Raw genomic sequence first — 25,059 nt, forward strand, 5'->3', positions numbered from 1 at the left:
AATTTATTGCCGTTGTGGTATTTTTAATAAAAATTCAGGGGCGCTTTATCTAATTTATTAATAATAGGATGGTTTTTTATGCAAAACATTCTAAAGTTTAGGGTGTTTTCTCAAATTTTTCCTTAAACAAATATGGTTTCAACCACCTTAAACATTACACGAAATTAAGCACCCTTCGATAAGCGTCCTCTTAATGTAGTATCTTACAGCTCATACATGTAAGAAATATTATAGCAACAACAATTAATCTCACTTCAGGGTGTTTTGTAAAATTTACCCTTATAAACAAATATGTGTCAACCACCATAAACATTATACCCTAAATCAAGCACCTTATGGGAAGCATCCTAATAATATAGTCTCTTACAACTCATACATATAACAAGAGTATTTAAGTTGCAACAACAATCTCAAAGACTTGTCATTCTCCTTCAATTTCTTCATTAATCCTCAAATGTCCATGGAGGTCAACTGCGATTTCTCCGACAATTACTTGGTCATTAGACCAGATAAAGGAAGCTTGCTTGATCTCTTTCATATTTTGTGTTCATGCAACATAGACCAAAATAACGTCATTGAAGCCCCTCAGGGGACTTTGATTCATGAATGGCGACGGAGATGGGCTATCTTCATCTCTCTCCTCCTTCAAAGGATTCTTCTGTTCTGGAGAAAACCATTGTTTTTTGTTGGTTCGGTAATTTTGTTCTGGGTGAACCTCTTATGGGAGAATGGCGGCTTTTGTTCTCTCGTCTCCAAAGTTTTTAAAGGTTAGTTTGTGAATTGTTTCCGTGAGGTTGAATCACATAATACCTGCACATTATCTTCATCTATCCCTTGCTTTTTTTTTTTTTCTGGCCGGGGTCAGTGAATAAACTTGTTTCATTAGACCAAATGAGACAAATCTATTCCTACCTCTTTATGTATATTTATATCTATTTTCTCGTGTTAATTAAGAAGTTTCTTGAACATCTTGCATATGATACCCAAAAAGAACACCGCATTATTAATTGAAGGTGAAGCTTAATTGATGGTATTTTCCATCATTATATAATAATTATCCATAAATATGTAGCGTTCAGTCAATAATAAGCGATTTGGATTCTTTCAACTGACAACTTAACAATGGAGGGACAACTTCCTCAATTATAAGAGTCAAATTAACAATATTTAACCTATTGTGATTGCTTTTTACTAATACAACTAGCATAATATCTACATTTAATCTCACTTCCACTAAATATAATCATAATCATACATTGTAGATGGTTATGATAGAAGTTACTTTTTCCTGTTTAATCCTTCGAAAAGCATTTGAATCAATAAATAATTTCTTATTTGTTGTAGTCTATATATGCCAATTAATTATTGCATCCACATGTTCCCTTGTGATATTTAAATTAAATGACATATTAATTGAAGAATCTTCTGCTCATTAATTTACTACGGATCATTTGAGATATTTATAATCTACTAATAAAAAATAAGGGTTGGGGTGATGTTGATCATCTCTGGTCCATGATTCCTGGAGTTTTTACATTGACTTCACTTATAATTTAACATAGAACTTCAGCAAACTTTAAGCTAGCTCCAACTTACTTTGAAGTGGGAGGATACATTTGAGTGCCAGTGTCGTCAACAAGTTAGGTCCAAAAATTATCAAAGTCGCGTAAAAGATATCACTAAATGAGAAATCAATCAATCATGTACCAAGAGCTGTAGGTTGGCCTTCTAAGCAATGATCTATATATCTTGCTATCATATTTATTCTGCATTGGAGGGTTCCATATTGTTAGGAGTGTCTCATATCCATTCAGTTTATTCATGGGATTGGCCTCGCAAATATTATGAGATAAACATTTAATCTCATATTTAAAACAAAATTAGATGAAAAGATGCTTGAATATAATCGGATTTGTAACTCAAATTGTGAGCTAACTTTGGTTTAAATAGATTATTCGTGGGCCTATTCTACCGACCAAATTGGCACCAGAGACGATGGTTCAATGTGTCTTTGGTTTCCTATGCCTGCTTCGATACTCTTTTAGAATGTTGAGGCTCAATAAAGATGGAGCACAAGGGAAGTGCACAAGGGAGGTCATATATGAAAGAACAATTTTTCAAAACAGCCTCATTTTATTTTTTTTATTTTTAAAATCGACCTATTTTTTTTATTTACCAAAACCAACCCGTTTTTTGCCACGTCAGCCTAATCACTCTCCTAAGCAATCGGGGTTGCCAACCCCGACTATTTAGGACATAAAATTTTAGGGTTTAAGGCTTCTAATTGGGGTTTAACACCCTCCTAAATAGTCGGGATTGGCAACCCCGACTGTTTAGGAGGGTGATTAGGCTGACGTGGCAAAAAACAGGTCGGTTTGGTAAGTAAAAAAAAAGGGTCGATTTTAAAAATAAAAAAAAGAAATGGGGCTGTTTTGAAAATTTGTTCTATATGAAAACAACATAACCTGATGTACCATATTAGGATTAGATTAGGTGCACACGGTGTCAATTTTTCCTACTAGTTTTACCCTGCTCGTCTCCAAAGTGTTGAGTTGAGAACCATCTCCTAAAGCCATTTGTAATGAACTAGAGTTCGAATCGAATGGATCCAAGTAAATGTGGAGATTCTTATTGGATTGTTTGCATCTAATCAGGTTGAGTGTGGGTTTAGCCAAGCAAAACTTCTCAGGCTATAATGTCACCAATTCTTCGAAATTATTTATTTTAGTATTTTATTGAAGATCAAAAATATGTTTTTATCTCTTTTAACCTAGCCTTATGGATATCTTTGAATGAAAAATAATATGTTTGGTTTGAAATTAGTGTTCTTTTTCAATGAAATTAATCTGATAGCACTTATGTAACTTTGCTCCCTCGAGATAAATTTTCTAACTCCGTCTCTGGTTAAGAATTTATCCCTTTATTTAAAAAAAAGTTGAGACAGATTAATAGTTAAATGTATTTGTATTCGTGTGTTGCAACCGAACACATAAAGTTACTCTTTACTGTTGCGTCTAGCGGAAGCGGACTCAATTCACAACAAGTCGGTAAGCAATGCATAAAGAACACAACGAGTACAATCCACAATTCAAAACAACTAAGATCAATCGCAAACATAGAGAATTACGTGGTTTGGCAAGATGCCTAAGTCCACGGGAAGAGAATGGGGAGATTTCACTAGATGGATGAGAAATACGTTGGGTTACAACTCTCAAATAATCCAAATAAGCCTCACCAACAAGATCTCAATCACCTTCAAAATATCTCCCTCTCAAAGTGCTCAATCTTCTCTCAAAACTCTTTTCTCTAATAAAAAAACCCTAATAAAAAACGTTCCTTTAATATATATATCCTAACTCCATAATAGAATCCAAAACAAAATAGGAATCTGTTTTGAACGTCATCGGTCGACCGATACATATGGTTTGTCGACCGACCAGTGAGAAAATCCATAGTTCCTGTTGTGCATGACATCGGTCAATTGATTAATTTTATCAGTCGACCGACCAGAGAGAAGTTTCATGTTTTTTGGTGTGCATGTTTCAACAATTCTCCACCTCGGCGAAGTGTTCCCAAAACCGAGCCGACACAAACAAGAGCACCAATGTGTCGTCTCTCCAAATCCGGCTGCTGAGGACCACCTCCGTGAGCATATCTGCTAGATTGTCTTTGGTGTGGACTTTCACAAGCTCCACATGCCCATCTTCAAGAACATCCCGAACGAAGTGATAGCAAACGTAAATATGCTTCGTCCTCGCATGGAAAACTTGATTCTTCACCAAATAGATAGCACACATGCTATCACAATGAATGATGACAGACCGCTGCGAAATACCAAGGTCCTTCAAAAGTCCTCGAAGCCATATTGCCTCATTAACAGCCTCTGTAATAGCCATAAACTCTGCCTCTGTTGTCAACAAAACAACTGTAGACTTCAAGGTGCATCTCGAACACACCGGTGCACGGGTCAAAGTAAACATATACCCAGTCGTTGACCGGTGCTTGTCAAAATCTCCAGCATAGTCAGAATCTACGTATCCAATGCATAACTGCCCACCACCAGTGTCCCGTTCAAATATCAAACTAACATTTAGAGTACCTCGAATGTATCTCAATATCCACCTCACATCATCCTAATAACCCGGACCCGGGTCATGCATGTATCGTGAAACCATGGTAACATTCTGTCATAGATCCGACCTTATACATACCATTGCATACCTTCCCATTGTGTTTGCATAAGGAGTCTTCAACATCAACTCTCTATCTTCAACTAATTTCGGCGAAAGACCAGCTAACAACTTCAAATGGGATCCCGAAGGTACACTAACTGGCTTCATCTCCATACTAACACTGAATCGCTGAAACACTTATTTCAAATAAGCCACCTGTGTTAAACTAATTCTACCTTTATCTCTATCTCTATCAATTTCCATCCCCAAAATGCGTTTTGCTTCACCCAAATCCTTCATTTCAAACTCGCTTGAAAACTGTATCTTCAATTTATCTATGGCGGATCTAGAAATGAAAGCAACCAACATGTCATCTATATAAAGCAATAAATAAATGTACGCACCTCCATGTAGCTTGTGATAGTACACGCAAGGATCAAACTTGCTCCTTATGTATGACTTGCCGAACATAAACCCATCGAATCGCCTATACCATTGTCTTGGAGATTGCTTTAACCCGTATAGCGACTTCTTTAGTCTACACACCAACTTTTCCTTCCCTGCAACTCGAAATCCCAATGACTGAGTCATATAAATTTCTTCATCAAGATCACCGTGAAGAAATGTTATCTTTACATTCAATTGATTCAATTCTAATCCATATTGTGCCACCAAAGCTAGTATGATCGGAATAGAAGAATGTTTTACCACCAGAGAGAATACCTTATTGTAGTCAATTCCTTCTTTCTCTGTATAACCCTTCACTACCAACCTAGTTTTAATTCTCATAGGAGTGCCTTAAATGCCCTCCTTTTTTGTTTACACCCATTTGCAACCGATCGCCTTTCGCCCTTTTGGAAGCTCGACAAGCTCCTATGTATCATTCTTGTGAAGAGACTACATCTCTTCCTGTATAGCATTCTGCCACATATCAACCTCTGAATACTATTCAGCCTCTCTAAAAGTAGTAGGAATCATCTCATTGACACTCTCTACCGGAAGTGCATAAACAACCACTGTATCTATATACCGTGCTGGCAACCGTATGTCTCTCCTGGGTCTTCGAATTGCTATAGAATCCTGAACCTGAGACGTCGGTCCCTGATCCTACTTTGTTGTACCTATATCCTCTAACTCATCACTGTGCTCGTCTGGCATCACCTCAGTTGGCACTCTAGTGGATACTATCTGGACTCTGTGGAGCTACATCAATCTCCCCCATCTGTAATGTTTCTGTTGTCGGGGTGCTCTCCACCTGATGAGAGCTGAGAGGCTTCAAGAACGAAGCCTCAGCAAATGTGACGTCTCTACTCAGCACAATCTTCTTATCAACTGGATCCTAAAGCTTGTATGATTTCACACTACGATTGAAACCCACAAAGATGGCATTTCTAGCTCGAGGTTCCAACTTATCAGTTTTGACATGATAAAATACAGGACACCCAAAAATCTTGAGCTGATTATAGTCATGTGTTGGTACTCCCGGCCACATCTCTATAGGGGTCTTCCCCTTTATCGCTGATGAAGTCAGTCTATTAATAAGGTGGCTCGCATACGTAAGTGCCTCAGCCCAAAAGATCTTCTGTAAACCACTTTGTGATAACAAATATCAGGTCTTCTCTAATAAAGTCTGATTTAACCTCTCTGCCATCCCATTCTGTTGTGGTGTATGACTAACTATGAAGTGTCTCTCTGTGCTCTCGTCTCGACATAGCTGCTGAAAGGGATGTGATGTATACTCACCATCGTTGTGGGATCTCAACTTCTTGATCTTTCTCCATGTCTGCAGTTCTAATCTTTTTTTCCACTACACAAATTTCTCTAGGACTTCACTCTTCTGTTTCATGGTATATACGTAACAATGCCTAGAATAGTCATCCACAAAAGTGACGAACCAATGTCGTTCACCAAGTGATGTTGTCCTTGTAGGATCCCATACATCTGTGTGCATGTAGTCCAAGATACCTTTTGTTTTATGAATGGTTGTCTCGAACTTCACTTTAGTCTTTTTGCCAAGAATACAATGCTCACAGAATTTAATTTTACCACTCTTGGCTCCTTTCAATAATTGCTGCTTGCACAGTGCATGCAGTGACTTTTTCCCTACGTGCCCAAGTCTGTAATGCCAAAGTCTGCTAGTATCCGCCTCTAAAACTACTGAAGCTATCTGGCCAATCTCAGTACTTCCTTTTATATAATAGAAATTTCTATTGCGGATCCCTTTCATCACTACCAATGATCCTTTAGTGACTTTAGCTACAGCGTTCTCTAAAGTTACATTAAATCCTTTTGCCTCTAAAGCTCCAATAAAAATAAAATTTTTCTTCAGTTGAGGAAAAAACCTTACTTCAGTCAACTCTCTAACAACTCCATCGTACATTTGAATCCTGACAGTACCTATCCCGCAAATACCACAGGACTGATTGTTTCCCATGATCACCACACCCTCATCGAGCTTCTCAAAAGATGTAATCCAATTTCTCCGGGGGATCACATGATAAGTAGCCCAAGAATCCAGCATCTAATCTGACGCATCCACATGGTTAATCTCTGGAGAATGGAAAGACAAAAACATAAATCATCGGAATCATTACCATTTCTAGCAACATTCACCTCACTGGCCTTCGGGCCCTTCTTCTTGCTATTCTCCTCTTAGCTTCGGGCAATCTCTCTTCCAATGTCCTTATTCTCTGGAGAAAGCACACTGATTTTTAGCAATTTGGTAGTATCCTCTTGATTGTCCTCTAGACTTTAACCTGCCTCGATTACCACCTCTAGGATAGGGACTCCTTCCTCTTGTCGACAAATATTCTCCTGAAGTATTGTTTGTGGGAAAATTTGCAGTAAAAGAAATGAAAGAAAAATTGACTTGTATTCCTCTTAAAATCAATTACAATTTGAATTCCGATTACAAAAGAGAGGAGAATGAATTTGATTCTCCCCTTTGTTTAAAACTGGGTTCTTCACGGTGGCGGTGAGATGCCTCCCTCAAATGCTCGCGTCGAGTTTGCTTCTCGTTGACGATCCGACGTCTTGTTTCACTGGAACATGGTCTTCTCCTCACGATTTGACGTTGTGGAGAACTCTGAACGAGTTTGAAACTCTATGAAAGAGTTGATTTAACCGAAAGTCGGTTATAAGCCAAGGATGAAGAAGATCTTGTTGCCGATCTCCCAAGCTCCAGAAATGCTCTAAGGATCCTGTTGACGAGCCAAGAAGTTCTAACCGACCGACCGAACCCTTGAACTAAATTGATTTTCAGTTATTTATAGGGGATTAAAGGGTGTAACCACCTCCTTAATTCGCTCCTAAGTGGGGCTAATGGGATGTAACCGCCCCTTAAATCACTCCTGAGTGGAGTTGTGATCCCCTCAGATCGTGGAAAACGGTTTTGGAACCGTTCAGCTCGTGTTTGAACGAGTCAAACACAGGCCCGCGTTCTGGCATGAATTCTGTGTCCAAACGCAATGCCTAAAAGCTTGAACGTAGTATCTGAAAGCTCGGACGCAGCGGCTGGAAACTGCGTTGGCATCTTGTTGGAAGCTACGTTTGGCGGCTTGGAAGCTGCGTTTGGCAGCGGATGGAAGCTGCGTTTGGTAGTGGTATAGAGTTGCATCTGGCAGCGCTTAGAAGCTGCGTTTGGAGCTAGATGTGACCTACGTTTACAGCGTTTGAAGGCTGCGTTTACAGCGATTTGGAAGCTGCGTTGGCGGCCGAATCTGAGCTGCGTTTGCAGCTTTTGGAACTGCGTTTGCAACTTTTGGAGCTGCATTTGAGCTGCGTTCATGGCTATGAACGCGGCGCATCTTGATGCTGGTACGCGGGGAGGACTTCCACGTCTTGATTTGAAGAGACCATTGATTTGTAGTCTCTTTCTGTCGAAGCGTTGCAAAGATCGTCATTTTGTAATCTTTACTTTAGCTCTTTGATATGCAAGAGTCGTCAGATTGTAACTCTCGATGTTCCTTTCTGTCAGAGTATTGCTAAAGACTGTCGTTTTGTAATCTTTGCTTTAACTCTTTGACATGTGAAAATCTTCGAATTGTAGCCTTCTGGAAGTCGTCAGATTGTAACTTCCATCATCGGTGTTTTGATGGGGATCAGCTATCTATTGTGATTTTTAGACAGCCTACAGAACCCCCTCCAAAGTTTTCGAAAGTTCGCGGTTGACTGGGACGAATTTTCGGAATACTTTGGATCTCAACTCTGATCTTGGAGCTGTTGATTCCTTGTTGTAAAGGATTTGTTCTCTGCACTTGCTTCGAAGGCATCTTGGTTGAAGGGATTTGCCACGTAGGACCTGTGTGAAGGTATGCGCCATAATCCTGCTTCTGGACTGTGGGGGTGGACCCTGCATTTTAAACTTGAGATGCGAGTCTCACCCTTGCATGTTGAATTTGGAACACGGGTGTGACCTCGGCGTTTGGTTTTTGCATCGCGGGTCTGACCTCAACGTTTTGACTTAAGACATGGAAGTGGCTTCCGTGCATTTTTGACTAAGTCTTTGAGACTTGTCTTTGGCTCATTTGTTTTAAGTCTCGGCTCACATCCATTAAGCTAATGGGCCTGCAAACGTGCATAGGATTTTTGGCAAACCCTCAGCCATCAACGGATTTGATAAGCCTTTACCGACTACCACTGAAAGAAAGTTAGAAACGCCAGAGGTGTAATATTAACTTGGCATGAATTTTCACTTAGAGTGAAATTCAGAAATTTTCTTTATTATCACTGGGATAACTTCAGAAAATCTTTAATCCACTGGGGATTTTATAATGACAACTTGCTATTCTTGTTGAAAAAGGATTAACAAGTTCATTGAGGGGTTTGACTGTTAGAGGTGTGATGTTAACCTAACAGTATTTTTATGGACCTATCGCTCCGTTGACGAGAGTCGATAAGTGGAAAGTGTTGTGATCGGAGCAACTTTGAGGACCTATCGCTCTGCTGACGAGAGTCGATAAGTGGAAAAAATGTTGCGATCGGAGCAACTTTGAGGACCTATCGCTCTGTTGACGAGAGTCGATAAGTGGAAAAAATGTTACGATCGGAGCAACTTTGAGGACCTATCGCTCTGTTGACGAGAGTCGATAAGTGGAAAGTGTTGTGATCGGAGCAACTTTGAGGACCTATCGCTCTGTTGACGAGAGTCGATAAGTGGAAAGTGTTGCGATCGGAGCAACTTTAAGGACCTATCGCTCTGTTGACGAGAGTCGATAAGTGAAAAGTGTTGCGATCGGAGCAACTTTGAGGACCTATCGCTCTATTGATGAGAGTCGAAAAGTTGGAAGTGTTGCGTTCGGAGCAACTTTGAGGACTTATCGCTCTATTGGTGAGAGTCGATAAGTTAGGAGTGTTGCGATCGGAGCAACTTTGAGGACTTATCGCTCTATTGGTGAGAGTCGATAAGTTAGAAGTGTTGCGTTTGGAGCAACTTTGAGGACCTATCGCTCTATTGATGAGAGTCGATAAGTTGATTTTGTCAGAGGTGTTTGATACTAACGTGACAAGAGAATGTTGCGATCAGAGCAACTTTGAGGACTTATCGCTCTATTGGGAAGAGTTGATAAGTTAATTGTCAGAGGTTTGGTGTTAACATGACGGGAATTTGTTGCGATCGGAGTAACTTTGTAGACTTATCATCCTATTGAAGAGGATTAATAAGTTGATTTTGTCAGAGGTGTGATATTAACATGACAGGAATTTTTGTTGCAATGAGAGAAACTTTGTGGACTTATCATACTATTGAAGAGGATTGATAAGGGAATTTGTCAGAGGTATGGTGTTAACATGACAAGAGAATATGTTGCGATTGGAGCAACTTTGTGGACTTATCATCCTATTGAAGAGGACTGATAAGTGAATTTGTCAGAGGTATGGTGTTAACATGACAAGAGGATGTGTACTTGTGACTTTCACAAGATTTTAGGAATTAGCGTCTCGCTGGGGAAACTTGCTAGGTGAGTTTATCATCAGGAACGATGAGTTCTGATACCTGTGATTTGAACAAGATTTTGAAGACTTAGTGTCTTGCTGGGGAAGATTGCGATTTGAGCAATTTTGAGGACTTATCATCCTATTGACAAGGATTGATAAGTTGATTGTCAGAGGTGTATTGTTAACGTGACAAGTTAGGAGTGATGCAAGTTGAATTCATACTCCGTGGGGTGATGATCGTCAGAAGTGTAACGTTAACTCGACGATGTGAAAGATTCGTTACTCTTAATCCTGTGGGTTCCAAGTAACCAACCCCCAGTCTTGATTAAGACTTAGCAGGGGAATAAAAAAAAGGTAGACAAGGCACATCACCTAGTGGGGCACTATTCATGAAGTCGGAATAGAGGCACATCATCTGGTAGGCCATTATCTGATGAGTTTGACTATCAGAGGTAACTGTTAACGTGATAGTTTTATGGACCCGCCATCCTACTTGAAGAGGATTGATGGGAGAATTTGGAGGAAAAGGACTATCAGAGGTGACGGTTAACATGATAGTTTTGGTAGACCCGCCATCCTACTTGAAGAGGATTGGTGGAGGAATTTGGAGGAAAAGAACTATCAGAGGTGACGGTTAACGTGATAGTTTTGGTGGACCCGCCATCCTACTTGAAGAGGATTGGTGGGAGAATTTGGAGGAAAAGGACTATCAAAGTGATCATTAACGTGATAGTTGTTGGACCTGTCATCCTACTTGAAGAGGATTGGTGGGGGAATTTGGAGGAAAATGACTATCAGAGGTGACGGTTAACGTGAGGAAAAGGACTATCAGAGGTGACGGTTAACGTGATAGTTTTGGTGGACCCGCCATCCTACTTGAAGAGAATTGGTGGGGAATTTGTAGGAAAATGACTATCAGAGGTAACTGTTAACGTGATAGTTTTGGTGAACTTCGTGGTTGACGGAGGTGTTCTATTGAACATGACAACTCGGAAAATTTATTGCTCATAATCGAATGAACTACAAATAAACTAACCCCCAGTCTTGAACAAGTGCATGGGGGAAAATGGTAGACATGGCACATCGCCTAATGGGCCACTATCTAATGAGTTTGACTATCAAATGTAACTGTTAACGTGATAGTTATTGGACCCACTATCCTACTAAAGAGGGTTGGCTTCAGCAGCCGTATTATCTTCTGGTTCTGACTGGGAAGAGTGAGCTTGGTCTGATTGCTTAGGAGAAGATTGGGCTTGGTCCGATTGCTCAGGTGAAGATTGGGCTTGGTCCGATTGCTCAGGCTGATCCTGCCTACTTTGTTCTTCATCTTTGATCCTGGCAATGATCTTTTGAGCCTGTTCGCCTTGATAGATTAGTTGTCTCCAGGAACGGCATTCTGTAACTCCTATTCGGGCTAGGAGGTCGGTCTGCAAGTTGTGTCGACAGGTCTCTACTAAGGTAGACTGTGTCATACCTGTCGGGCATCGAAGAGCCATGCTTCGGAACCTCTTGACGAAAGCTTTGACGGACTCCCTCTTCTTTTGCTTAGTGGCGAGGAGGGTATGGATGGAGACTTCTGTATCCTCTTCAAAGAATCTTGACAGGACGAATCTCTCTAAATCTGTCCATCTTTGGATACATCCGACAGGTAGTTTCCTGAACCATTCAAAGGCAACTCCCTTGAGGGTGTCAATGAACAATCGAACCAGTATGGCGTCGTTTGATATCACATTCCCAGTCTGTGACCTGAAATGATAGATATGTTGGTTCGGTGATCCCGTGCCGTCAAAAGTTTGTAGCGTCAGGACTTCAAATTTTGGAGGATAAGGGGCTGCATCCCATTCGGCAGGATAGGGTCTGATAACTCCCTCGTCATGGAGCTCGCTTCTATTAGCAATGGCATTGAGACGGGCTTCCAATTCTTCCATTTTGGCAGACTGGAGATTCTGTTCGTTCTCCGTCTCTCTTCCTTCATCACTGTTCGTTCTCCGTCTCTCTTCCTTCATCAGAGGAAGATTCTAGGTTGTGGGCTTCTTGGTCAGAAGCAGCACCATCAACCACTTTTTCCTTCCCTTTGCTTGTGTGAGGTCGGGATGAAGAAGTTTTTCCTCTCCGGGAGGATTCTTGCCTAGGTGACGAATCTATCTTCTGAGATTTAGCCTTGTCTGCGACGAGTTGAGTCAACAGGTCTAGGAGTTCATTGAGGGTCTTCTGCTGTAATTTGAGCATGGCGTCTTGGTCAGCAACCCTATTTGAAAGATCTTCAGAAGGTTCTGCCATGTGGGTGAAACTCTCATGCCTAATGAAAGAGCTTGATGATTGAGACTCGACAATGGCTTAATGTTCATCATCGGAATTAGTTCCTCTGGCTAACCTCCGATAGTTGACAGGGAGAATGGTTCCTGTTCGTGTCCGAGTGCGTTGGTAGACTCCTTCAAACTCGTTAGCGATTTCTCTGACGGTCGGTGAACGACTTATCTCAGAGTCGTCGGAACTAGGACCTGAGGCTTTCCCTTTGCTGATCACATTGATAGTGACCCCAGGATATTCAGTCTCTGGAGACTTCTTCCTGTGAGAACGTCGTTGTTGGTTGGGCAAAACAACATTCGTAAATTGGTTGAACACCAATAGTTGGGCCGCATATGAGCAGCATTGACATCCTGAGAGGCCCGTAGGAATCAGCCGTTCACATTGGAATGAACGAATGACTTGTTGCATCGGTCTTTCTCTCGATATGAACTCTCTCAAATCTGTTGTGAAGATTCGAGGAGAACTACTCACTGATCGTGAGGTTTGAATTAGAACCCCCAGCCCATGATTGGACATGACTGGCTCTTGGTGAACATGGATCCGGTTGAGATGCCTTGAATCCAAAGACTTCTTATATCCGCCCCTCAATCTAGTCACGCTACGCAGAGTATTCGGTGGCTACGCAGAGTATATACCAGGCTCTGTATTGTATTTTGTCAACTGAACGCATGCCTGAGCTTCAGGTTTTGCTGATGAAACGCATATTTGAGAGTTGCGTTTATTTTGTGGAACGCGCCCCTGAGGGTTGCGTTCATTTTGTGGAACGCGCCCCTGAGGGTTGCGCTCAGTCTTCTTCACACAGAGCCTATGTTTGGGCTCATAGACGCGAGACTTGCATTCTGAAACAGAAACGCAGGACATAGTGTCGCATTTAGGCTCACAAACACGAAGCTCGTGCTGCCTTGAGGATCGACATTCTCGGAGATGCGCTCGTCGTAGGGATCTCCTCCTGCGTTGAGTGACATTCTTCTTAGCCTGCTTCAAGGCCTTTGTCCCCTCAATGGGCATCTTTCGACCCGATACCCGTCGTCTTGGCGTGGGTTTGGCTAAAGCTGAGCCCACTCCATCGGGGGAGGGGCTATCCGAGCAGTCTTCCTTAGGCGGTTCGGCTGCAATTGGAGCAGTTGGAGCTTTAGTCTCTTTGAAGACTTTGTGGATCTTGCGCATAGCCTTGGGGCTAAGGGATCCGGAGGAGAGGGCCTCCTCAAACTTGGCTTGATCAAACTCTACCACGAGAGTTTCGACGGTTGTTCCAGTGAGATGAACATCGGATTGCACCACCACTTCTTCGTCAGAGAAGCTCATCCCCAGCAGAGTCGCCATCTTTTGTTTTTGGGAAAATTTGCAGTTAAAGAAATGAAAGAAAAATTGACCTGTATTCCTCTCAAAATCAATTACAATTTGGATTCCGATTACAAAAGAGAGGAGAATGAATTTGATTCTCCCCTTTGTTTAAAACTGGGTTCTTCACGGTGGCGGTGAGATGCCTCCCTCAAATGCTCGCGTCGAGTTTGCTTCTCGTTGACGATCCGACGTCTTGTTTCACTGGAACATGGTCTTCTCCCGTTGACGATCCGACGTCTTGTTTCACTGGAACATGGTCTTCTCCTCACGATTTGACGTTGTGGAGAACTCTGAACGAGTTTGAAACTCTATGAAAGAGTTGATTTAACCGAAAGTCGGTTATAAGCCAAGGATGAAGAAGATCTTGTTACCGATCTCCCAAGCTCCAGAAATGCTCTAAGGATCCTGTTGACGAGCCAAGAAGTTCTAACTGACCGACCGAACCCTTGAACTGAATTGATTTTTAGTTATTTATAGGGGATTAAGGGGTATAACCACCTCCTTAATTCGCTCCTAAGTGGGGCTAATGGGATGTAACCGCCCCTTAAATCACTCCTGAGTGGAGTTGTGATCCCCTCAGATCGTGGGAAACGGTTTTGGAACCGTTCAACTCGTGTTTGAATGAGTCAAACGCAGGCCCGCGTTCTGGCATGAATTCTGTGTCCAAACACAATGCCTAAAAGCTTGAACGCAGTGTCTGAAAGCTCGGACGCAGCGGCTGGAAACTGCGTTGGCATCTTGTTGGAAGCTGCGTTTGGCGGCTTGGAAGCTGCATTTGACAGCGGATGGAAGCTGCGTTTGGTAACGGTATAGAGTTGCGTCTGGCAGCGCTTGGAAGCTGCGTTTGGAGCTAGATGTGACCTGCGTTTATAGCGTTTGAAGGCTGCGTTTACAGCGATTTGGAAGCTGCGTTGGCGGTCGAATCTGAGCTGTGTTTGCAGCTTTTGGAGCTGCGTTTGCAACTTTTGGAGCTGCATTTGAGCTGCGTTCATGGCTATGAACGCGGCGCATCTTGATGCTGGTACGCGGGGAGGACTTCCACGTCTTGATTTGAAGAGACCGTCGATTTGTAGTCTCTTTCTATCAAAGTTTTGCAAAGATCGTCATTTTATAATCTTTACTTTAGCTCTTTGATATGCAAGAGTCGTCAGATTGTAACTCTCGATGTTGATTGTGAAGGCTGTTAAACTAGAGATCTCATCGGTTGTCGTGAAGGTCGTCAGATTGTAACCTTCAGCGATCTACGTGAAAGTTTTCAAATTGTAGCCTTCTGAAAATTGTCAGATTGTAACTTCCATCATCGGTGTTTGATGGGGATCAGCTATCTATTGTGATTTTTAGACAGCCTACAAGTATTAGCTCTGAAAGATTCTTTATCCTTCCTCCTCAAATCAAAATTTTTCAATGCATTTGTAACTTCCCTATAGGTGATGGAAGATCTACCATTTAACAATGTAAGCACAAATGTATCAAAATCCTCATTGGGTAATGAGCCTAACAAAATGATCGCATTTTACTCATCCGATATCTTCTCATTAATATTTGCCGAGTCCAATAATAACTTTGTATAGTTGTTCACATAATATGCAAGTGAGATGCCCCTAGCCATCTAAAATTTGAATAATCTCCGTAGCAATTGCAATCGATTCTCAACACTCTTCGTAAGATACTTGTTATTGAGAATCTCCTATATTTTTATCGTAGACGTCACGCCAATAACATCATATTTCAACTCTTGTTCTAACCAAGACCTAATCGCCCCACAAGCATTTCTATTCATTTTGTCCCACACTATCTCATTATATTTAGGTGGCCTCACATGGGCCATAATTGTCTCTTCTAAGTTTTGAGCATTTAAAGTATCCTACACATCACTGATCCATAACCCAAAATTAATTTTGACGTCATACTTCATAATACTAATCTTCATATTCTGAAGTGCAACCTGAACTGTACTCGACATAGTCTTGCTACTGTCACTACTTTCTTCTGCCATTACTTACTAACTTCAAATTGTAGAGAGGAAATAAGAAAATGATAGAATTGATAAATCACGCAAATTGAACCCTAGATAGAATTCCAAAACAATCTCCTAACCACATAAGAAAGACGAGATCTCCAATGACAACTCCGCAACTCTACCTCCACCGAAACCTAGATCTCCAAAATCCAAGCTTCCAAGACTGAATTTTTCTCCAGCTAAATCAAACCCTAGATCTAAAACCTTGCTCTGATACCACTTGTTACGTTCAGCGGAAGCAGACTCAATCCACAACAAGTCGGAAAACAATGCACAAAGAACACAACGAGTACAATCCGTAATCCAAAACGGCTAAGATCAATCGCAAACGTAGAGAATTACGTGGCTCAGCAATATGTCTACGTCCACGGGGAGAGGATGGGGAGATTTCTTTATATGGAGGAGAAATATAATGGGTTACAACTCTCAAACAATCAAAATAACCTTCACCAACAAGATCTCACTCACCTTCAAAGAATCTCCCTCTCAAAATGCTCAATCTTCTCTCAAAACTCTTTTCTCTGATTAAAAGAAACCCTAATAAAAAATGTTCCTTTAATATATATATCCTAACTCCAAAAAAATAGAATCTAAAACAGAATAGGAATTTGTTTTGAACATCATCGGTTGACCGATACATATGGTCGGTCGACCGACCAGAGAGAAAATTCACAGTTCCTGTTGTGCATGCTATCGGTCGATTGATTAATTTTATCAGTCGACCGACCAGAGAGAAGTTTCCTGTTTTCTGGCGTGCATGTTTCAACATTTACTGTGTCAAGTAATGATTTATAAAGTATACCATGGGTTATCTTGTTTTCAACTTTTAATCTTCATTTTCAGTATTTTGATCTGGCAATATGTAAACTTTGCTTGATTAAGCACAAAGCATGAAAATTAAACTTTCAGAAGATGATCAAGACTGGTTATTGGCTAACTATTAGATGATAAAGATGTTCAAATAACCCCCTAAAACTACATAACTTTTTCTTGGGTGATTGTTAGCATACCTTTAGGAGACTCTGTTTGTGATAGCAGAAATGTTTTGTGAAATAGATTTGGACATGCTCTTTTCTGCCATACATTTATATCTAATAATATTCAAAACACACAATAAAAGGAATCAGTCACTACTATTCAATTAAAACCTCATTAAATCTGCGTGTTTGGGATTGTTATCCATCTCTGTGTTAACCTTCAGGGCAAATGGCGTTCCCAGATGAGAAATCAGAGAGATACAGATCGGCCGTTGGACTCTGCGACACCAGAGATGAGTTATGTAAGGAAATCAGACCAGGTGATAAAAGATACCTTGCAGCTCTTTCTATCATGGTCGCCAAACTAGCTTATGAGAATGAATCGCATGTCAGAAAGGTTGTTAAAGAACATTGGAAGGTAAGTCCGCTTTTTTAAGAATATTTCTAGCCATGTTCAGAAGCAAGTTAATTCTAAGACTGATATCATTTTAAGACTAACATCATGGAGAACGATTTTTTACAGATGGAGTTCTTGAGTTTCTTCAATTGTTGGAATGGTAAGTACATTCTTAATGGAAACTGTTCGCATTCTGTCAAAATAGTAAGGGTTTCCACTGAATATGAAAAATGATTCTATTTACATAATTTATATAATGAGAACTTTCAGGATAATGTTAGAGACTAGGCCATGTATAAAGAAAAGAGATGTGGCCATAAAGGTTGATGAATAATAATTCACTAATAAGGTAATCTACCTTGTACCTGAGCATGCTGTGTTATCTGTTTTCTAGGAACCTGTATATGTTTCAGAATTCGTACTTTCACTTAAATTAGCATAACTTAAGTTGTATCACATAGAATCCCTTCATCTATACACCAATTTTCAAGAAACCCCTTATCTTAGAAGTGTGACAAAGATCTGTCTAATCTATGATCAAAATGAAACTGTTAATTAATTCTGTATAGAATATTGAAATGTCTTGACAGAGATTTGCATGCATAATTCTAGCTAATATTGAAAAAGATAGAACTTTATTTTATTCAGGAATTGCCTTTTCTTTATTTTCTTTCTTTTCTGAAATTCATACATCTGAGCAGACTTGTCATTATGAAACTTCTATATTCCATCATCACTGACTAGATATTTTATTATACCTGCAATATTTTCAGACTTTCAAGAGCAGTACTGTACACAAGCTTTCATGATGTGCGATAAGTCAGAGGATGCAGAGTTAATACTTCTTGGATTTAGGGGAACTGATCCATTTGATGCAAGCCAATGGTGCACAGACATCGACTTCTCATGGTACGAGATCCCGAATGTTGGCAAGGTCCATGGAGGATTCATGAAAGCGTTAGGTTTACAGAGAAAAACCGGCTGGCCTAAAGAGATAGATCAGAAGAATAAGCCACCATTTGCATATTATGTGATCAGAGAGAAGCTGAGGGAAGAGTTGAAGAAACACAACCAGGCAAAGTTTATAGTGACCGGTCATAGCTTAGGAGGAGCATTGGCCATTCTATTTCCAACTATACTAATGTTGCACGGGGATAGTTGGATATTGGATCGATTGGAGGGGGTTTATACATTTGGGCAGCCGAGAGTAGGAGATGAGAAGCTTGGAGAGTTTGTGGAGATGCATATTGATCAACCAAGGAGACGATACTATAGGTTTGTGTACTGCAATGATATGGTCCCTAGGGTACCCTATGATGACAAGACTCTCTTGTTCAAACACTTTGGAAAGTGCCTGTACTATAATAGTATCTACAGAGGAAAGGTTAGCATACTTGTCCCTTAATCTCTCACTCTGACACATGCATGGCACTTGCTCATATGCACACATTAGCGTTACATTTTCAGTTGTTGATTCTCTCATTAACAGTATGATTCCACAAACTGATATCTGTTGTACGATCACATGTATCAGTAGTTCATGTCAATCAGTGAACATTCCTGTGCTTTATTCAAACTGGCGTTGAATTAAAGTTGAATTCATATGTTTTGTGCTCTTGATTCAGATTTTGACTGACGAACCAAATAAGAATTACTTCTTGACATGGACTGTGATACCGAAGTACCTGAATGCAGCATGGGAACTTCTTCGAAGCTTCTGTATCGGTTTCGTGAAAGGATCAGAATATAGTGAAGGATGGACATTGAGGTTCTTGAGAACTGTTGGATTGATAATACCAGGGTTACCACCTCACTCTCCTCAAGATTATGTCAATTCTACAAGATTGGGGAATCTTCTCTTATTAGATGAGAACCCCAAGTCAGATTAATGAAATTATTCTACCTGTTGTATGTTATGTTATTTATTCTAAGTTATGTGAGATCTCTAAGTATGCCCTATGTAATCCCTATTAGATTAGTTATTCTGACCTGTCAATGGTAAAACGAGGAAATTTTACCGATTGTTATGGTTAAGGATAAACTACATTCTTTCCCAAACTATAGTTAAAATAATTATTTGATTACATAAAATTTTAAACACCTCATATGACCAATAATTATCTCTTCCAAATTGCAAAATTTTTCATGAAAATAGCAAAAGTATGTTATCACCATCAAATTCCATTCTCATCAAATGGTCAAATATGGCGTTGACAAACTGATCATATTATCGAGCATGGAGATTGGGAAGTGATAATCTTACAATGTTGTTTATCAGTGAGTTGTAATGCACATATATCTTGTATCATAGTTCTCAGTAGTGAGCAAGAATGGTATTGCTCATGATCTCACAACTCGTACCTATGAATTAAAATGAGTAAGAAAGTGGGGAAAATGAGGAGAATATGAAACATGTGAAGTCATGAAATTCATGATCTACATTGAGTTCGAGATATGAGAAAGAACCAATTGCATGTGTAAGATATACGAACAATGTGATGTAGAACACACACTGCGGACATATTTATGGAGAAGCGGGAGCGATACAAGCCCAACGTGGACCCGGTCGAGGAAAATAACTTGCAACGAAGAACGGGTCATATCTCTCGAACCGTAAGTCGGAATTAGCCGAATTATATATGTAATCACTTATTCTTTCGAGACAGAGTCAACCAAACTGACGGGGCATAAATGTATACCTCTAGAGATGCAAGTTCACAACCATCAAGTTATAGTATAAAAAGTTATCGATCCCACGAGGAAGGTGCTTGTAGGAGAAAATTAAAATCGGTTCTTATGTTGTGTGTGTGACAATTAGGAGTGATGAGGATGTGATTGTGGAGAGAAAAACAGAGTAAGAGTGATTGTATGTAAGTAAATACAAAACGAGATTGAGAGTGGAGAGATAAAGAGTGGATGTGATAAAGAGTGAATGTAAAAAAAACTAACAAAAGGGAAGAAAGAATGATGAAGAAAATATAATCAAGAAACAAATGAGAGAAAAATCAAGAATAAGGAGGAAAATAAAGAAAGTAAACGATGTAGGATTCAATTAGAGATATGTTGAATCTAGAATTGAATCCACTAGCTAGTTTCATGGAATTTTTAGAGTTCCCATAAGTATTAGTTCCACATCTTTAAAAAAGGGTAATTCCCTAGAGGGTTCTAGCCTCAAGGTGAATCAAGGAAAAGAAAACTAAATAAAAATAAAAACTAATCCCAAGAGGATTCTGGCTTCAAGGTGAATAGTACAAGAAAATAAAATCTAAACTACAAAATAAATTGCAATAAATAAATGTAAGAATTTAAAGCAAGAAAATAAAGACATGAAAATAAATCTACTCTATTAAGAATGAAAATAAATCTAAGGCAAAAAGTTCTAGCTTCTTAGCTATTTAAGCAAGAAAAGAAAGTAAATGATAAATTTATTAACAAAAAGAAAATTTACATCCCAAGAAGATTCTAGCCTCAAGCTGATAGCAAACATTCATCTTGATCTTCATCTTCATCCTATCTTCATCTTCTAATCCAACAAAGAGAAGAAAATAAAAATATGAAGAGGTAAAATAATTCTTATTAATTATAACAAAAAGTTACAATTTAGAAGGATTTCTCAATTAAGAGTAACCCTCTTCTCTAAAAGGAGCTTTTACAAAATATTTCACACCCTAATCCCTCACTCTCTACCTTCTATTTATAGCCTGCAGTAATGAATGAGAGCCCTTGAATTAAACTTGATTCCTAAGTTAATCAATTTCAGCCTTTAAATCGTAATTGCACATTTGGTATCGATACATGTATCGATATGGGTATCGATGCATCTATTGATGTAGGTATCGATACTGATATCGATACTAGTATAAAAAAACTGACTTGACAGATGGCTTCGTCTCGTCGAGAGAGGCGATTTTTATATATTATATATTAAATTCCGCCTTCCGGATTAGGAGATATTATTATTTCTTTGTGGCCAACCATCTTGAATATGATTTCTTTTCATATTAGATTTTTATTTTATTTGGCTTCTATGGGCTACTTGGCTTGATCTCGGGCTTCAATAAAAGGTTACAAAATAAGAAAGTTAGAGTCTTTTGGGCTTTTATTCATTATTTCTTTATTAACCTGTAAATTAAGATAAAAATAATTATTAGTAGAATAATTATTTATATAAAATAGATAATAAGGGTATAAAAATACAATAAGAATATAATTATTAAATACTCCCACACATAAACTTTTGCTAATCCTCTAGCAAAGAAAGAAAATAAAAGAGAAAGAAAAAAATCCTAACTCACTTTCGCAGGAATCACGATTATATTTAGCATATACAACAATCCTTTAAAACCCTAGGTTACCCTAGTGGACGAATTATAGTCTCGTGAGGGTTTGTAGTGAATATACCCACAAAATTTGATCAACTTGTTAATTTAAAGAAGTTAGTGAATAATTAATTTACTTGATATATTTGGATATTCTAATTGAAACTATTTACTACTCAAGAAAACGTTTTTATATATAACTCTAAGGTAAATCTCCTAGAAAATCTTTTCATTATAGCTATACAAAACCAAGTATAATGTGATGTTTGTGGTAGGTTTGGACATCTTGCTAAATTTTATTTTGATTTGTAAAAAGCTCCAAAGTTACAATATGTTCCAAATAGACCATTGTTTAAGAATGCTTCTTATTTGCAAAATGAATCTAAAAGACAATCTTTATTTTAAAATGATTCCCGTGCACGAACTAATGGTCCACAAAAACAAATGGATCTCTTTTATTGCACAAATTACAATCGGAATGGTCATTTGAATAAATATTGTTTTGACCGTGTTAGTGCACCATATGTGCCCAAGAAGGTTCGTAACCCTAGGGCTTTGAACTTAAATGATAGGGGTCATATCCCTAAACCTTTTGGTACCAAGAATACTTGGGTACCAAAATAAATTTGATTTTAAACCAAGAATTTTAATGTTTTTATTTTTCTTTTTTCTTGGTTTTGAAAAAGTATACTTTAAACTTTTGAACATGAAAACAATTTTTTTTCATTGATCAAATTCTTTTGTTTTTATGATTATTGGTTTTGTTTTGATGAGAGGTTTGTGTTTATATAACCCTCCGGGTTTATTGGGTGTTTATTCTCAAATCTTGTTTACCGGGTGCTAGAAATATTTATATGGGTTGATACTAGCTCAAGAGCTAGATATAGTTGCCTCTCTTGATTTTTGAAAATCAATAATGATTTGGTTTTATACTTTTAAAGATGATTTTTTTTCCATAGTTCATGATTCTTATATATTTTGTAATCTTATTTTTGAACTATAAAAATTTTGTTTTGATTTGTTCTTTTGAATTCATTATATAGCATAAAAAAATTTTAAATATGCTTTATAATGTATTCTATGAGTAGTTTGATCAAGTCCTACAAAGAAAGTTTTCTTTATTGATCAAACATTGTTTTTGGATTTACACTTTGATTTATGATTTCATTTGGTTGATTTGTAAACTTTTTGCGTGATTCTCATGTTCTATCTTTTGATTTCATAAATCTATTTTTATACACTATGTTTTTAAAATTGTGTAATGAGACACTTCTTTCATATTAACATATTTATATGAGTTCTCATTATCTTTTTTATATGTGAGTTATGTTTAGCATGTTTTTAATCTATGCTTTTCTCACATATGTATGCCTTAGCATTCATTTCATACATTCATGAGGCATTTCGATAGGAGGAGCAATCCCTATATCCTTCTATGTGTTATACTCACCCATGCATATTGATAGGGGGAGCTTTCGCTCTCTTTATTTCTTTGTCCCTTTTTTGATGTTGTCAAAGGGGGAGAAATATTGTGAGTATACTCTTTCTTGCTTATATACATGTAAATTATAATTTATATATTCATTTCCTTTCTTACATATATCTTTTTTATAGATTGTTTGTCATCATCAAAAAGGAGGAGATTGTTGGCCTTCTTGTTTTGATGATGTTTAACAAATAATTTACTTCTAATGTTTTTTGTCTAGTGTTTGTGTTTTCGTATTTATTCTAGGCAAATAATAAATTAGAGGATGGATGGAATTACGCATTCACGATCATATCCAATGGAGGTTGGCAGAATTATGGAGTGAAGCCTACACAATTCATAGTTAAAGATTCAAGTTCAAGTTTCATCCGCAAGTGTACCAAGTCAAGCTTATTGAAGATCAAGACTGCTTAGGTAACATTTAGTTTAGGTTTATATTATGTGTGTTAGTACTTTAAGCTCAATCATATATACACACACATTTGGTTTTTATATATATAGTTATATATATACACAAGTTTTGGTTTATGGACTTAACAATTATTGTATACATATTTCATTAAGTCTATAAAATTATTTCATAGGGTTTCAAAACATTGTTTATGTCAAAACATCAAATTTCATGTATATCACATTTTTATGTTTTGGACACACTTGCAAAATACATGAGTTTTCACAAATGGGAAACTCAATTTGAAACATTCTTTTTCTAACATATTTAATTTCATGTTTATAAATGTTTCCCAAAGTTTTATCAATTTTGGAATTAATTTGTTATGTTTATTTGAATTTACAAAATCAAGTTTTTAATTAGCTCATGTTCGTGCACATGTTCGTGCATGTTTTTACAAAACTGATACGTTTTCACAATTGGGAAATGCGATTTGAAAAATTTCTTCGTTTACATGTTTATCATCATATATACAAAAATTTCCCCAATTTTTACTAATTTTGGAGTTGTTTTGTTATTTTCAATTGAATTTACAAAACCGTATTTTCTGCATTTTTTTAGAAACTATATATCTGTATTCAAACATTTATTTATCTCGACTGGGAAGTGATATTTCAGAAATTCTTCCTCTAACATGTTTATCTACATATCTAGAACCTTCCCTCAAAATTTCATGATTTTTAGAGTTGATTTACTATTTTTAATTGATTTTACAAAGTCAGATACGCAAAATTTCTGAATTTGTCAAAAATAGAAACTATCCGTGAACAGTGCGGTCGACCGCCATTACTGTAGCACCCGACCCTTGAGCACTAATGATAACTTCTGTTTTTTGATTTTTTTTTAGTGGGTTTTTAAGATTTTTTGGGTTGTTTCCTTCTACCCTATATATACCCCTTTGTCATAACTATTTTCCACAACCAAGAGAGAGTTTTATACAAGTTTTAAAAGAGATTAAAAGTTTGTTTAAGTTTGTTTTAAGTTTAGGATTTTTGTTTACAAAGGAGGAAGCTTGCGTTGTCAATTGAGGGATTCATCCTCAATCTTCTTCATCCTCTCCTTTGTGTTTATAGAGAAGTTTTTCTAACTCTTTTCTCTTGCAATTTTATTATTGATTTTTAAATTCTTATTATTGCTAGTTTGCTATTTGAGTTAGATTTTATTTCACTCATTGATTACACACACTCACTTGAGCTTATCGTATTTTTATATATAGTATATTTGGGTTGGTGAGAGTTGTAACAATTGAGTGTGAGCTTTCATTGTGTTCTCATCCATATTAGAGAACAATCATTTATTGTAATTGTGCTTATTATGAGATTTACTTTGTAATACATTTGTATACCAAAAGAAGTGTGTGGCGAGAGTCAGGGATCGTCCCAAGAGGAGTGGCGTCGGTTGACGAACCTAGGGAGAGGTTATATCCGAGCACTTGAGGGAGACACGTCTAGTTCCAACACTTGAGAGGGTGTAAAGTGGGATTGCAAGAGTGTTAATTGTAGAGTTTTTGATAAACTAGAAAACCGTAGTATGAGGTGTAAACGTTGTTCGGGTAAACGTAAAAAACCCGGTTGTGATAGTGGATTTCTCCCCGAGAGTGGGGAGCGGAGACGTAGGACGGAAGGTCCGAACTCCGTGATCATTTGATT

The 25,059-nt window shown here is 38.3% G+C and overlaps 1 protein-coding gene across 1 annotated transcript; it reads left to right on the forward strand.

Moving 5' to 3' along the window:
- On the forward strand, window positions 409–19,205 carry LOC109844915. Its single transcript, XM_020414083.1, has 5 exons — window positions 409–767; window positions 16,982–17,175; window positions 17,281–17,314; window positions 17,928–18,538; window positions 18,780–19,205. The coding sequence occupies exons 1-5, from the start codon at window positions 455–457 to the stop codon at window positions 19,041–19,043; spliced, it is 1,416 nt and encodes a 471-aa protein (XP_020269672.1). The 5' UTR covers window positions 409–454; the 3' UTR covers window positions 19,044–19,205.

This window comes from Asparagus officinalis, chromosome 6 (assembly GCF_001876935.1).
Source record: "Asparagus officinalis chromosome 6, Aspof.V1, whole genome shotgun sequence".
Taxonomy (NCBI): Eukaryota; Viridiplantae; Streptophyta; class Magnoliopsida; order Asparagales; family Asparagaceae; genus Asparagus; species Asparagus officinalis.